General features: G+C 38.3%; 1 protein-coding gene and 1 pseudogene across 1 annotated transcript; both read left to right on the top strand.

Annotated features, from left to right (window-relative positions):
* LOC125878551 (uncharacterized) overlaps nucleotides 1-15225 on the top strand; it is a 69638-nt pseudogene that overhangs the window by 28719 nt on the left and 25694 nt on the right.
* LOC125906349 (zinc finger protein 791-like) lies at nucleotides 2464-14942 on the top strand. The gene is made up of 4 exons (XM_049604963.1): nucleotides 2464-2729; nucleotides 2859-3938; nucleotides 11940-12161; nucleotides 12291-14942. The coding sequence occupies exons 1-4, from the start codon at nucleotides 2516-2518 to the stop codon at nucleotides 14105-14107; spliced, it is 3333 nt and encodes a 1110-aa protein (XP_049460920.1). The 5' UTR covers nucleotides 2464-2515; the 3' UTR covers nucleotides 14108-14942.

Raw genomic sequence — 15225 nt, 5'->3', positions numbered from 1 at the left:
AAATCTGACAGAAAAAACTGAAGCAACTAACAGATAACCACAACCTTTCTCAAGTTATTCAAGGTCCAACAAGAATAACCAACTAAAACAGCAATTGATTTCATATTCACAAATAAACCTGATAGGATTAGCAAAACTTTTAATCTTTTGTCTGGGCTCTCTGACCGTAATTTCATTCTATGCTCAAGAAAAATCAACTGGAAACGTCTTACTAGCCCCATTAGAGTTAGCAACCATCATAAAATATCTAAAAGTGAACAACAAAATTTGAAGAATGCTTTGTCTACACAGATATTGTCAATGCCATTGGCTTGCCTGATATTAAAATTAGATGGAGCTAGCTAACATGTGCGCGTGCGTGCATGCATAATTGAGCTACAATTCTTAGAAATGTTTCAGCTTCATATTTGGACAACCACCGTCATTACAATAAATTAAATCTGTAGTCATTTAATACTCACAGGCCTGCATTCAGCAGGCCTATATTTTGTGCTAGAGTGACGCTATGTTATATGAAACATTAACCATGAAAATTAACCATGTCATGTTAGCTTGTTGGTAAGGGGGGTAAATAGTGCTCCAAATTTAGGCTAACATTTAGCATGGAAAACAGGGCACAAGCAAGGGGTCCCTTGTTCTCTTACTTCAAGATACCTGAATGAAAAGGTTTTCATATGATAAGCATTACCCCTTTACAGACACATCCACTTCACTCTAATCCCTTGCAGTTTTGTGCAAAACCCACGCGGTTATTTTGCGTGCGGTATTTATGTAATTTCGCCTATTCTATTTTATTATTCCTGCATATTGGGGTCCTTAAACAGTATTATAGTTGGATAAATTGGGGCTGACTGGAAAGCTGTGACTCTTGTGGAGTCAGTGAGCCCCTTGTATTCATGTGTGTGCCATGTGTTTACACTCTTGCCTCATAATAGTCATATCATTGCAGTAATTTCACTGTATAAGGTGAGCTGTTTTTGATATTTTATACAGGTGAATCGCATCGAATGCCTGCTATTGACGACACAATAAAACATCCATCAGTTAAAAGTAATTAATACTCGAGTCGTTTTTGAGAAGAGTACTTTGTACTTTTACTGCACCTTTTCATCCTGGCTCAGCAAATGTGCAAACAATTAAGCCAAGATGCACTGATCAGACTAGGTCAAGCCGCGCTTGCTCTGTTATCCTGGATTTCTTTATTCTACTTTTGTGCAATACCCCTCTGGAAGCCTCTGCTCTGTTACTTTTGCCTATCTTATCATATCTTATCTAAACTTAGCCTAGCTTAGCTTATTTTAACTGAGCTTAGTTTAGCTTATCTTGGGTAAGCTTAGCTAAGTTTATCTGTTATCCAATCTTATTTTAGTTTAGGTTAGCTTAGCTTATCTCTTATCTTATCCAAATTTTATAACCTAAATTAGCTTAGCTTGTGTATTATCTTAGCTTATCTTAGATTATCTTGTCTCATATCCTATCTTATATTGTCTTAAATTATCCTACCCAACCCTATCTTAGCTTATCACTTATCTTAAATGATCTTAGCATAGCTTATCTTATTTTATCTCTTATCCAGTCCTATCTTATCTTATCCAATCTTAGCTTAGCTAAACCTATCTTAGCTTATCTCTTATCCAATCCTATTTTATTTTAACTTATCTTATCTTATCTTAGTTTCACTTAGCTTAGCTTGGCTTATCTCTTCTTTTATCTTATCCAATCATATTTTAGCTTAGCTTTATCTTGTCTTGTCTTATCCAATTTTATCTTGTCTCTTGTCTTAAAATCAAAGTTTTTGAAATGATTGTTGCTAATTCCTTTCAGAGAGTCTGAACAGAAGGACAAGACCAGAAAATATGGACATGGTCAACCATGATTTCTCCACATTCCTTCCAGCAGCATAGCTGGATGACAGTTTGCTTAAACATCTGTTTGGGCATGATGAAAAAGTGAATCAGGTTTTTCCAGCACAGTGTCTCCAGGTCTGAGAGTTAGAAAAGCTTTGTATGTTGATGATTTCAATTAACAAACCCTCTAGTGTTGGATCAACAATGTTTTCATCTTACAGCGAGTCCTTTTCCCTCCTTTTTAAAACTGAATGTTTTATTCATTTATGTTTGCAGCAGTGGCATTTCTCCTAATTATATATTGTATTGGCTGGTCATGTTGATGAGTTTATTGTCATGAAACTTGTATGTAAATGTCATAATTTGCGAGTGGCTGTCAAAAAGTGCTCAAAGTTGAGACACCTTGACTACTTTGTGTATTTTACACATTTTTCACTTTGATTTGATGAGAACAAAAAAAAAGTATGTAACTATGCTGAGTTCACACCAACGATAATGAGACAACTCGACTCTGCAATAAAATAATGTTCTCTAAAAGGGCCGACAAATGGAGGCGGAACAGAAGAAAAGACAATAGACGCTCTACTGTCGGAACTTAATGGTGTAACACCAGCGGAAGTAAACAACAGAAACATACCGGTCGCGAGGGAATTTAAGCAGGTTTGTCCATGAGGAAAAGTTGGAGTGACTGTAATTGTGACAAAGCAACAATGTCTTCAGTTGAGTATTTGAGAGGGTTTGTCAGCGAGAGACTAACTGCTGCTGCTGAAGAAATATTGGGAGTTTTTGAGAAAACTATCGTCGAGTACGAGAAAGAGATCGACCGTCAGCGCAGACTGTTGGATATAGTTTGGAAACCGGAAGTAAGGTTATACAGGACAGGTGAGTATCACTTTATTATTTTAATACCACAAAAGAGAAGACTAATATTTATAAAACCAGGTCGCATGTGAGCATTTTCTTGTTTTCTATCAGAGTAGTATGTGTTCCTTTTGTTGTGTGTCCCTCCAGAGCTCCCACAGCAAGATGTGTGTAAGGAGGAGGAGGTTGTCGCTGAGCAGCAGCTCTGTATTGAGGAGAGGAGCTCCAGTGTGGACCAAGAGGAGCCAGAGCCTCCACAGATTAAAGAGGAAGAGGAGGAAGTGTGCAGCAGTCAGGAGGGAGAGCAGCTTGAAGTGAAGCAAGAGACTGAGACCTTTCTAGTGACTCGTAGTGATGAGGAAAGTGAGCAGCAGCTCCTCTGTCACAGCTCTCATGGAGCTGAGAGTGAAGATGAGGAAGGAGACGAGCAAGGAGACTCAACATCAAGAGGAGAAGCAGAGCCAGAACAACAGAGTCGACGTCACAAGCGCAGAAGTCACACTAAGCGTGTAGACAACCCCAACTTATCAGAGATTGATCATAATACTCACACAGGTAGAACACCTTTTAAATGTGACACTTGTGGGAAAAGTTTCAAGTGTAAGTCTCAATTTGATAGACACCAGAGAATCCACACAGGAGAGAAGCCGTATTGTTGTAAGACATGTGGGAAAACATTCAGTCTTTTGTCAAATCTAAACGTTCATAAAAGAGTCCACACAGGTGAGAAGCCGTATTGTTGCAACACATGTGGAAGAGATTTCCGATACAAGAGTCACTTGATTTTCCACATGAGAACCCACACAGGAGAGAAGCCGTTTAAATGTGAGACATGTGGGAAAGCTTTCATGCACAGACCTGTCTTGAAACAACACCTGACAACCCACACAAGTAAGAAGCCATATTCTTGCGGCACATGTTGGAAAACATTCTCTCGGACAGCAGATTTGAAAGCTCATGCAAGAATCCACACAGGTGAGAAGCTGTATTCTTGCAAAACATGTGGAAAAGATTTTGGACGCAGTTATCATTTGTTAGTCCACATGAGAGTCCACACAGGTGAGAAGCCGTATTCTTGCAAAACCTGTGGAAAAGATTTTGGACAGAGCAGTGCCTTGTTAGTCCACACAAGAAGAGCCCACACCGGTGAGAAGCCGTACCTTTGCAAGATCTGCGGGAAAAGATACTTTGATGGGTCCCATTTAACAAGGCACATGAAATCACATACAGGCAAGTAGCCTTGTATTTCAGAAAACATGTAGGAGACAATTCAGTTCTCATGGCTCATGGTTTAAATTCACAGGAACTCAGGGAAGTGAGGAGCCACAGAATAATAGCACTTTGAAAAACACACTTAAAACACCTCTTGACACGTCATGCTAACTCAGTTCTTGTTTTTTTTTTGTCTGCTACATTTATTTTGATATTTTTTTGGTATTTTGTAAATGCATCAACGCCACAGCTGACTACAAACTAAACTGTAGATGATGTACTCCATGGTGCTGTCAACAGATCAGCTTATACAGTAGTAATGAAAAGTGAATGAATAATAATGATCTGTGCCCAAAGACATGTGTTCTCTTTTTTTAACTCATCTATGTATCCAAACACTAAAGCTTTGTACTGTGATGATTTAACAATAATAAACCCTCTAGAGGTGTTGGATCACTTATGTTTTCATCCTGCCTACCAGTTCTTTTTTTGTCTGCAGCATTTCTCTGAGCTGTGTATTGTCATGTATTATGGTTGGTAATGTTGGTAACTCTATTTGCATAAAACCCCTAATTTGCAAATGGGTGCCAAAAGCTGCTCAAAATTAAGACACTCCATAACAAGTGTTTCACACATTGTCATGAGCACAGTACTGGAGTTAAATAAAATTTCCACCTTTGAGGTTTTGATGAGGACCTTAAATTCAGTCAGGGGAGCAAATGACAACCCAACAGCTCCTATGCTTAGTTTAACTACAGCAGGAAGCCTCTGCTCTGTTACTGTTGCCTATCTTATCATATCTTATCCAATCTTAGCTTAGTTTAGCTTAGCTTGGGTAAGCCTAGCTCAGTTTATCTGTTATCCAATCTTATCTTAGCTAAACCTATCTTCGCTTATCTCTTATCCAAGCCTATTTTAGTTTAACTTTGCTCATCTTACCTTAACTAACCTTATCTTATCTTAGTTTCACTTAGCTTAGCTTGGCTCATCTCTTAAATAATATCTTAGCTGAGCTTAGTTAAACTAAGCTTGGGTAAGCTTAGCTCAGTTTATCGGTTATCCAATCTTAGTTTAGGTTAGCTTAGCTTAGATTGTCTCTTCTCTTCTCTTCTCTTCTCTTCTCTTCTCTTCTCTTCTCTTATCTCATCTTATCCAATCTCATTTTAGCTCAGCTTATCTCTTATCTTATCTTAACTTAGCTTATATCTTGTCTTGTTTTGTTGTATCCAATTTTATCTTGTCTCTTATCTTAAAATCAAATTTTTTGAAATGATTGTTGCGAATTCCTTTAGAGAGTCTGAACAGAAGGACAAGACCAGAAAAGTGAATCAGGTTTTTCCAGCACAGTGTCTCCAGGTCTGAGAGTTAGAAAAGCTTTGTATGTTGATGATTTCAATTAAAAAACCCTCTAGTGTTGGATCAACAATGTTTTCATCTTACAGGGAGTCCTTTTCCCTCCTTTTTAAAATGTTATTTATTTATTTATGTTTGCAGCAGCTGCATTTCTCTTAATTGTATATTGTATTGGCTGGTCATGTTGATGAGTTTATTGTCATGAAACTTGTATGTAAATGTCATAATTTGCGTGTGGGTGTCAAAAAGTGCTCAAAGTTGAGACACCTTGACTACTTTGTGTAGTTTACACGTTCAGGATTTGATGGGGACATGAAGTTAAGTGGCGACAGTTCCTCTGCTGAGTTCAACAAATTATATTCGGACAACTCGTCTCTGCACTGATGCTGGTTTGGTTTTAAACAATTAAAGGGGGAACGAAAAAACAACATAGCCTACGCCCCACAGTTGGAACTTATCAGTGCAACATCCGGCGGAAGTAAAAAATTTACAACACATTTTCCACTTTGATTTGATGAGGACAAAAATTAAGTGAGTTCACATGAATGATGTTGAGACAACGCGTCTCTGCAATAAAATCATGTTCTGTAAAAAGGCCGACAATTAGAGGCGGAACAGAAGAAAAGACAATAGATGCTCTAATGTCGGAACTTAATGGTGTAACACCAGTGGAAGTAAATTATAGTAAGTGTTTCTCAATACTCAAGGGCCCAATTCCAATCCGATCCCTTACAGACTCACTGATTTAGAGGCGTGTTCATGTGAAGTGCGTGAGTGTGTGAGGGCTATCCCATTGTCAAGTTGTCAAGTCAGTGAGTCAGTGAGTGAGCCCTTTATGCCCCCTTACCGTAGGTCAGCATCGATGCGGACTTACGGTAAGGAAATTGCCCACAGTTCATAGCGTTGTGACGTCAAATACAGGAGTTGCCCTCGGAACCCTGAAAGTGTTGTAAAAAAATCCCGAAAACACGGTCGGCAGATATGCAAATGGTAACGTTATGGAAGGAGAGCGAAAAAACAGATAGATAAACAATGAAACATTACATTAACAAGGATTTAAGATGGTACATAAACACACATGAAGTCATATCTCTCTCTCTCTCTCTCTCTCTCTCTCTCTCTATATATATATATATTCTTTGTGTTTGGAATATATGCTGACAATAACCGATAAATGATCACACCCAGAGCCGCCAGTGTCAACAACATTTTGTAGAGAGGGGGATAAGTGCTGTCCCATTCCTATTTGTAGCATCCGGAGCCCTTTCAGACTCTCACACTCAATCACTTACAGCTGACGTCACTTAAGTCAGTGAGGGTTCAGGGCTTGAGTCTTTAGGGGCCGGATTGGAATTGGGCCAAGTTCAGCAGTTCGGACGTGTGGACGTGGCAAGTTCGGACTTGGCAAGTCCACGCGAGAGCCCGAACTTCCCAAGAACGGGATGAGGTGACTTTTCCCCGCAGGTGGCTTCTGATCATATTTAATCTATATCCAATTCCCGCACCTGGCTTCTGATTATAATGAAAAGTCAGGTGCGGGGGGAAAAGTTTGTGGAGAGTTGGTGGTTATTGTGATCGTGAGCATTGGCGAGATGGAAATCAAAAATCAACAATGGACATGGATCAGAGAAGGCATCTTGGTGCAGTTATTGCAGCAGGATTGCTGTACCTGCAGGCTGAGGAGGAGGCTGCCCAGCTGAGGAGGCAGATCCGAGAAAGACAGCAGAGAATGAGGTGGAGGATGAGGATGAGACGTGCTATGCTTGCATGTCTCTATTGTTTGGTATGTTTGTCCAGTTGTGGACAGAGTACCCAGGAAAAGTAGTAATATCACAACAAAGAACAAAAACTCAGTCACAAGTAAAAGTGCTGCAAATCTGACTTGAGTAAAAGTAGCCTTTATGGGTATTGTCAGCAAAATGTAGGCCTAGGCCCTACTTAAAATGAAAAGTTAGAAGTACTCATTATGCAGAGTGACCCAATTTCAAGTGTTGTAATCATCATACATGAATATGTATTGAGTATTAATTGATCAGTTTACACGTAGGCTCCGTGCAAGCAGCATTTAAATGTTGTCATGGTAGAACTAATTTTAACACCTTTCACTAGTGTACTAGCCATCTATAACAACGCACATTAACTTGTAAATATGAAACTTACAACATATAAAACAAACTAAAAAGTAACTAGCTGTCAAATAAATGTAGCTTGAGTAGAATGTACAGTATTTCCCTCTAAGTATAAAGTAGCACAAAATGGAAATACCCAAAGTACAAGTACATCAAATTGTACTTAAGTAGGGTGATATCAGCTAAATTGGGCCACTTTTTGGTTAATCACTTGGAAAACTAAGAAAAAACAATGTATGACATTTGATTGTGTTCCTGTGATTAATAATGAGTGTTTTTAATGTTTTTGTGTTGAATTTATGTTATAAAATATAATTGTTAAGACCCTACAGCTGTTGAAACATCAGCTGTCCCCCATTTTTGAGATGCGCAGTGTTCAGGTAAAATGGGCCACCCGATCAGCTAAAATGGGCCACTCAAACTGCAAAGTGAAACAGTCATTTTTCATAATATAATCAAATTATCTTTAATATCAACACACATAACACAATAGAACATTACATTTAAATACATTAAACATCCTTTCTTTTTCCTCTCTCTTCCTTTCTCCTCCTCTCCGTTGCTCTCTGTTCCTTCTTGTTTGCCATACTGTAATTATAGTTTAATGTTACTTTACTTAACCATCTTCCACTATCACTTCTAGGCTACAGTACATGCCTCTTTCACCTTTCCCTTTCTCGTGTGTGTGTGTGTGTGTGTGTGTGTGTGTGTGTGTGTGTGTGTGTGTGTGTGACACTGAGCACTAGCTAGTGAGAGCTAGCTCACGATGCGCCCTGGACCAGAGCTAACACACACATACATAATTACAAAGGAAAATGTGAAGAGGCCTGTAATATACAATAATATAATAATATATTTTTATATTACTACTTTTTAATAAGAGGAACCATCAAAATATTTGCTAAAACTCAACTCAGAACGTGGCTCATTTTAGCTGAAATGTGTGGCCCAATTTACCTGAACACATTAAGGTAAATTGGGCCACTAACAAAAAATGCTTTTTCATCAAAAATAATTTTATTTAGCAAAACATTAGCATTATATCTGATGGAGGCCATCAGGATGTGTATTATACATCATTATTTATATATGTACATTTGTTTTTTATTGAATTATCAACCTTATCATTGACAGTTAAGATTTAGTATGTCAGGGCACTCACCATGCAGTTCTCTGGAGCAGTCTCAATATGAGGCTTTGCCCCACCCACCATAGCAACTATAGACCAATCAAATCAATTTTTACATGTCAAGTACTGTTGCGGCAGCAGTTTGAAATCATTTGCATTCATTGGCTGTTAACTTTTAAAGAGCTGAGACGCTCAAACCTTAAATGGTCCATTTTACCTGATGGCCCAATGTAGCTGATGTCATCCCAGTAGCTACTTGAGTAAATAGTTACTGTCCATCACTGCATTTCACTCATCATTATGCTTTCTGTCTACATTTTTATGGAGACTTGACGGTTTACTTGGTACACCTAGAAAAAAAACAAAAGCAGTTTAATATTGTATTAAGTCTAACATTATATTGAAGTGTTGAGTTGTAGATTGTGGTGCTAATGAACTGTACTGGATTGTAGTGACAGCAGTTTCTCATTTAGTCTGTCACAAATATAAATGGGATCAAACAGGTCAGATGTTAAGAGGAAAACTTTATTCAGCCACACTTCAGACATCAGGTATACGATTTATATCAGATAATCAGTATTTAAAATGCTGTTGAATAAATACTACTATAAATACAATTAATCTTTAAATACAATAAATAACTTACAATAAATTCTTAAAATCATTATTGAATGGTAAAAACACATAAATAAGCAAAAGAATACATACAAAGAACAATTAAATTAACAATGTTACAATATTTAATAATATAAGAATATATCTTATATACTGAGACTGAATGTTGCCCATTAGACATTCCCCAAATGAATTACATTTCATATTTAACCACTACAGAGATATCAGCGTCAAATTTAAAAGGACTACCCGAGAGAGGCTGCTCTCAGTGGGGCAGCCTGAGCGCTCATACACACATGTTTATTAGCCTATCTATGAGCGCTGACACCGCTGTCATCTAGCGGACCTCACATTTAAGTGGGCTCTATATTAATACATCGACCAGGGGTCTGAAGTTTATACTACGCATGAAAACACTACATTCCCTGACAAAACAACATATCGGTACCATACCATAACATAATTACGACTTAAAATTGTGCGCCTTTCCCTCACTTGCCATTTTCCTATGATTGTTGCGAAATGCATGCTGGGATACCTGGCTGTGTGAAGTCCACACAAGTCTGCTCCGATGCATCCCCGGTAAAAGGGGCATGGGAGAACACATCCGGGAATTTGGACTAAACTTGGCTAGATGTGAACTTTGAATTGGAACAGTAGTTGGGCTGTGACTGGTGTCACAAGTTCACAAAAACACAAGTCCAGCAGTGTTGCCAAGTCCGCTTATTATAAGCGACTTTGGGCTTGTTCTGTAAAGTGACTTACAAATATTGGTAGTCGAGGGTCGCGTTTTTTTTGGGCTTGTTTCTTATGGGGTGCCATTTGTAAAGTGGCTCATACTGAAAATAACATCAACATTTTGCCACATTTAGCTTCAAACAATGTTTAAAAAAGTGTCGTGAATTTTTTAACGTCACCTTTTACCACATTTACAGCAATATTTGTTAACTTAGAAATATATTAAATAGTTAAATCTAAATATTAAATGTGGCACCTAAATGTTAAATGTTAAAATCTAAATATTAAATCTAAATCTAAATGTTAAATCTAAATATTAAATCTAAATGCTAAATCTAAATCTAAATGTTAAATCTAAATATTAAATCTAAATCTAAATCTAAATCTTAAATCTAAATCTAAAGCAGCAAAGCAGTTTTGTGTTGTGATGTGTGGTAGCAGCAAAGGTAACACCAGGACATCATCTGTTAAAAGCCTCCAGTTGTCGGATACAACATGAAACTAAGACTAAGAAACTAAGACATCCGCTGGAAAAAATATTTTTTTTCATGGACCGTTTAGAGTTAATGAGTCATTACAGACGCTGCTAACGGGGCGAACAGCTAACGGTTAGCCCCTCTAATTTACGATAACCATGTTTTTAATTTCAAAACGTGCACACAGAAATAGTAATGTTTGTTCAATCATTGTGTTTATAGATTTTACAAACACCAGATTAGTCTAAGCGGTGATACAGTGACGTGAAAAATGTGAGATATTCATATATATATGTAGCTAAAATGTGCTGGTTTTCTACCTAGAAGTATTTGTAAACAACAAAGGGATTCCCTCCAAAGGGACACGAACAACTCAAAGTACACGTCAAATAAAATTTTTCCAAACATGTTTTTTGTTATTTTAGGTAGTTATTATCATGCTAATGTATGTTCAAGTGTTCATTTCCCCCGATAAGTTGGTTTTAATTCGTTATTTGATTCTATAAACACAGTCTGACCATCTCGAGCTTTTATTTTGGTACTTCCGGTGACCGGCAGTGTGAATTTGCATATTAGCTAAATATTTAGTTTCACCCAGAACATTTAGATTTAACATTTAACATTTAGATTTAGTATTTAGATATAACATTTAGATTTAATATTTAGATTTAACATTTAGATTTAGATTTAGCATTTAGATTTAACATTTAACATTTAGATTTAGCACTTAGATTTAACATTTAGATTTAGATTTAGCATTTAGATATTGCTGTAAATGTGGTAAAAGGTGACATTAAAAAATTCACGACACTTTTTTAAACATTGTTTGAAGCTAAATGTGGCAAAATGTTGGCTTGTTCCCAGCTCCATAATAAGTTGTCAAGCAGATATTTTCGATATGTTATTTAAACGTAGGATAGTTTGTCTTGCCTGTTTCCTCTGTCCCTCCCCTTTCCCCATACACACAGCAGACAGCAGAGTTTTTTCCCACCCGCATCCTGCTTCTAATTGGCTCTGACCATGATGGCAACGAGTAGTAGCCAATCAGAGGCAGATCAGGGCAATGTGTTTTTTTTTTTCTGGTTAGGACAACGTCAGTCCTGTAACTAAAAGAAAAAGTTAAATGCATAAAAAGCAAGAATAAATAAAGAATTTGTGAATTCGGGATGATATTTATTTGTGTGTGCAAATTTATTATCAGAGGTTTACTGTGTATATAATGTACTTGGTACATCAGTCTATATTTGATATCCCATCTGTTTTCTAATGTTAAATAATGTTAAAAGGTGATTTATCTCCCTCTTGTGGTCATTGTCCTGAAGCTCAGGGGGGAGAAAAATAAATAAACTGTGTACCGTGGGTATAGTTTTGCAAAACTGCGCACAGTTTACTTATCTGTCCACATGGATGTAAACTGACAATCTGTACCCACAGTTTAAAATCCGTCCCCACGGATTGTAAACCCGTTTTCACAGATCTGGTTGCTTATTTGTCTCGCGAGATCTGGCAACACTGAAGTCCAGAGCACATATTGAGAAACGGCTACAGAAACGCACCAGTCGCGAGGGAATTTAAGCAGGTTTGTCCATGAGGAAAAGTTGGAGTGACTGTAATTGTAATGAAGCAATAATGTCTACAGTTGAGTATTTGAGAGGGTTTGTCAGCGAGAGACTAACTGCTGCTGCTGAAGAAATATTGGGAGTTTTTGAGAAAACTATCGTCGAGTACGAGAAAGAGATCGACCGTCAGCGCAGACTGTTGGATATAGCTTGGAAACCGGAAGTAAGGTTATACAGGACAGGTGAGTATCACTTTATTATTTTAATACCACAAAAGAGAAGACTAATATTTATTAAACCAGGTCGCATGTGAGCATTTTCTTGTTTGCCATCAGAGTAGTATGTGTTCCTTTTGTTGTGTGTCCCTCCAGAGCTCCCACAGCAAGATGTGTGTAAGGAGGAGGAGGTTGTCGCTGAGCAGCAGCTCTGTATTGAGGAGAGGAGCTCCAGTGTGGACCAAGAGGAGCCAGAGCCTCCACAGATTAAAGAGGAAGAGGAGGAAGTGTGCAGCAGTCAGGAGGGAGAGCAGCTTGAAGTGAAGCAGGAGACTGAGACCTTTCTAGTGACTCGTAGTGATGAGGAAAGTGAGCAGCAGCTCCTCTGTCACAGCTCTCATGGAGCTGAGAGTGAAGATGAGGAAGGAGACTCAACATCAAGAGGAGAAGCAGAGCCAGAACAACAGAGTCGACGTCACACTAAGCGTGTAGACAACCCCAACTTATCAGAGATTGATCATAATACTCACACAGGTAAAACACCTTTTAAATGTGACACTTGTGGGAAAGCTTTCAAGTTTAAGTCTCAATTTGATAGACACCAGAGAATCCACACAGGAGAGAAGCCGTATTATTGTAACACATGTGGGAAAACATTCAGTCATATGTCAGCTCTAAACGTTCATAAAAGAATCCACACAGGTGAGAAGCCATTTAAATGTGACACTTGTGGGAAAAGTTTCAACTTTAAGTCTCGTTTAGATGCACACCTGATAATCCACACAAGAGAGAAGCCGTATTGTTGCAAAACATGTGGGAAAACATTCAAGTATATGTCAAGTCTGGACGTTCATAAAAGGATTCACACAGGTGAGAAGCCGTATTGTTGCAAAACATGTGGAAAAGATTTCCGATATAAGAGTTACTTAATTTGCCACATGAAATTCCACACAGGAGAGACGCCATTTCAGTGCGACACATGTGGGAAAGCTTTCATGCTTAGAACTGACTTGAAACAACACCTGACATACCACACAGGAGAGAAGTCGTTTAAATGTGACACTTGTGGGAAAAGTTTCAAGTCTAAGTCTGCATTTAATAAACACCTGAGAATCCACACAGGACAGAAGCCGTATTGTTGTAACACATGTGGGAAAACATTCAGTCGAATGTCAACTCTGAACGTTCATAAAAGAGTCCACACAGGTGAGAAGCCGTATTGTTGCAACACATGTGGAAAAGATTTCCGATATAAGAATCAGTTGATTTGCCACATGAGAACCCACACAGGTGAGAAGCCATATTGTTGCAAAACATGTGGGAAAACATTCAGTCATATGTCAGCTCTAAACATTCATAAAAGAATCCACACAGGTGAGAAGCCGTATTGTTGCAACACCTGTGGGAAAACATTCAGTCTTATGTCAACTCTGAATGTTCATAACAGAGTCCACACAGGAGAGAAGCCGTATTGTTGCAAAACATGTGGAAAAGATTTCCGATATAAGAATCAGTTGATATGCCACATGAGAACCCACACAGGAGAGAAGCCGTTTCAGTGCGACACATGTGGGAAAGCTTTCAGGCTTAGAACTGTCTTGAAAGAACACCTGACAACCCACACAAGTGAGAAGCCGTATTCTTGCAGCACATGTGGGAAAAGATTCTCTTGGGCAACAAATTTGAAAGCTCATGCAAGAATCCACACAGGTGAGAAGCCATATTCTTGCAAGACATGTGGAAAAAACTTCAGGTGTAGTAGTCATGTATTAGTCCACATGAGAGTCCACACAGGTGAGAAGCCGTATTCTTGCAAAACCTGTGGAAAAGATTTTGGACAGAGCAGTACCTTGTTAATCCACAGAAGAAGAGCCCACACCGGTGAGAAGCCGTACCTTTGCAAGACCTGCGGTAAAAGATACTTTAAGGGGTCCCATTTAACAAGGCACATGAAATCACATACAGGCAAGTAGCCTTGTATTTCAGAAAACATATAGGAGACAATTCAGTTCTCATGGCTCATGGTTTAAATTCACAGGAACTCAGAGAAGTGAGGAGCCACAGAATAATAGCACGTTGAAAAACACACTTAAAAAAACTCCCAACACGTCTTGCCAACTCGGGTGTTGTCTTTTTTTGTGTGTGTGATCTTTAATTTGTTTTTTTTTGTTTTTTTTGTATTTTGTAAATGCATCAACGTTTTCATCCTGCCTACCAGTTCTTTTTTTGTCTGCAGCATTTCTCTGAGCTGTGTATTGTCATGTATTATGGTTGGTAATGTTGATAACTCTGTTTGCATAAAACCCCTAATTTGAAAATGGTTGTCAAAATCTGCTCAAAATTAAGACATGTAGAGGCAGATAATGCATTATTCTATATCAAAGGCGAAAATAATGTCAGTTGCAAAAGGTCTGAGAAACAGTTGACCAGATTTCGCAATAGGAACGACTCCATATAAGAAGTTGTTTTTGAGTTGTTGAACTTTGGAGCTACTAGGAGGGACTCCTTTAAAGGAGTTGTTTTTGTAATTTTGAGTAATTCTTGTGCAATCAGTTCCAGGAAATCAAACCTGGCAGAACACTTAGGTCCCAGAGTAATTTTTGCACAATCATTTCCAGGAAATTAGGTCACACACCCAGATCTGTCTGCACATGGATGCACACACACGCACACAAACGAACAGAGACCCACTCACTAAAATAGTATGAAGGTGTTTGAAAGTTGGAAGAGCGGGGCTGTTTTCTGCTGCATCCTTTGTTTTCTACAACCTGTGTTGTTGAGTTGTATTCTGCAATTAAAGTAATCCCCCTGGCTGTAACTTTTCTCCGTGGTTCTCTGAGTCTCTTCATTTCAGTGTTTGCTGAAGTTGAGCAATTTCCTTGCATAATCTCCATAACAAGTGTTTCACACATTGTCATGAGCACAATACTGGAGTTAAATAAAATGTCGACCTTTGAGGTTTTCATGAGAACCTTAAATTCAGTCAGGAGTAAATGACAACCCAACACAACAGCTCCTATGCTTAGTTTAACTACAGCAGAAAGCCTCTGCTCTGTTACTGTTGCCTATCTTATCTTATCTTATCTTATCT

The sequence above is a fragment of the Epinephelus fuscoguttatus genome, linkage group LG18 (genome assembly GCF_011397635.1).
Source record: "Epinephelus fuscoguttatus linkage group LG18, E.fuscoguttatus.final_Chr_v1".
Classification (NCBI taxonomy): domain Eukaryota; kingdom Metazoa; phylum Chordata; class Actinopteri; order Perciformes; family Serranidae; genus Epinephelus; species Epinephelus fuscoguttatus.
This window is presented reverse-complemented; position numbering and strand designations above follow the sequence as displayed.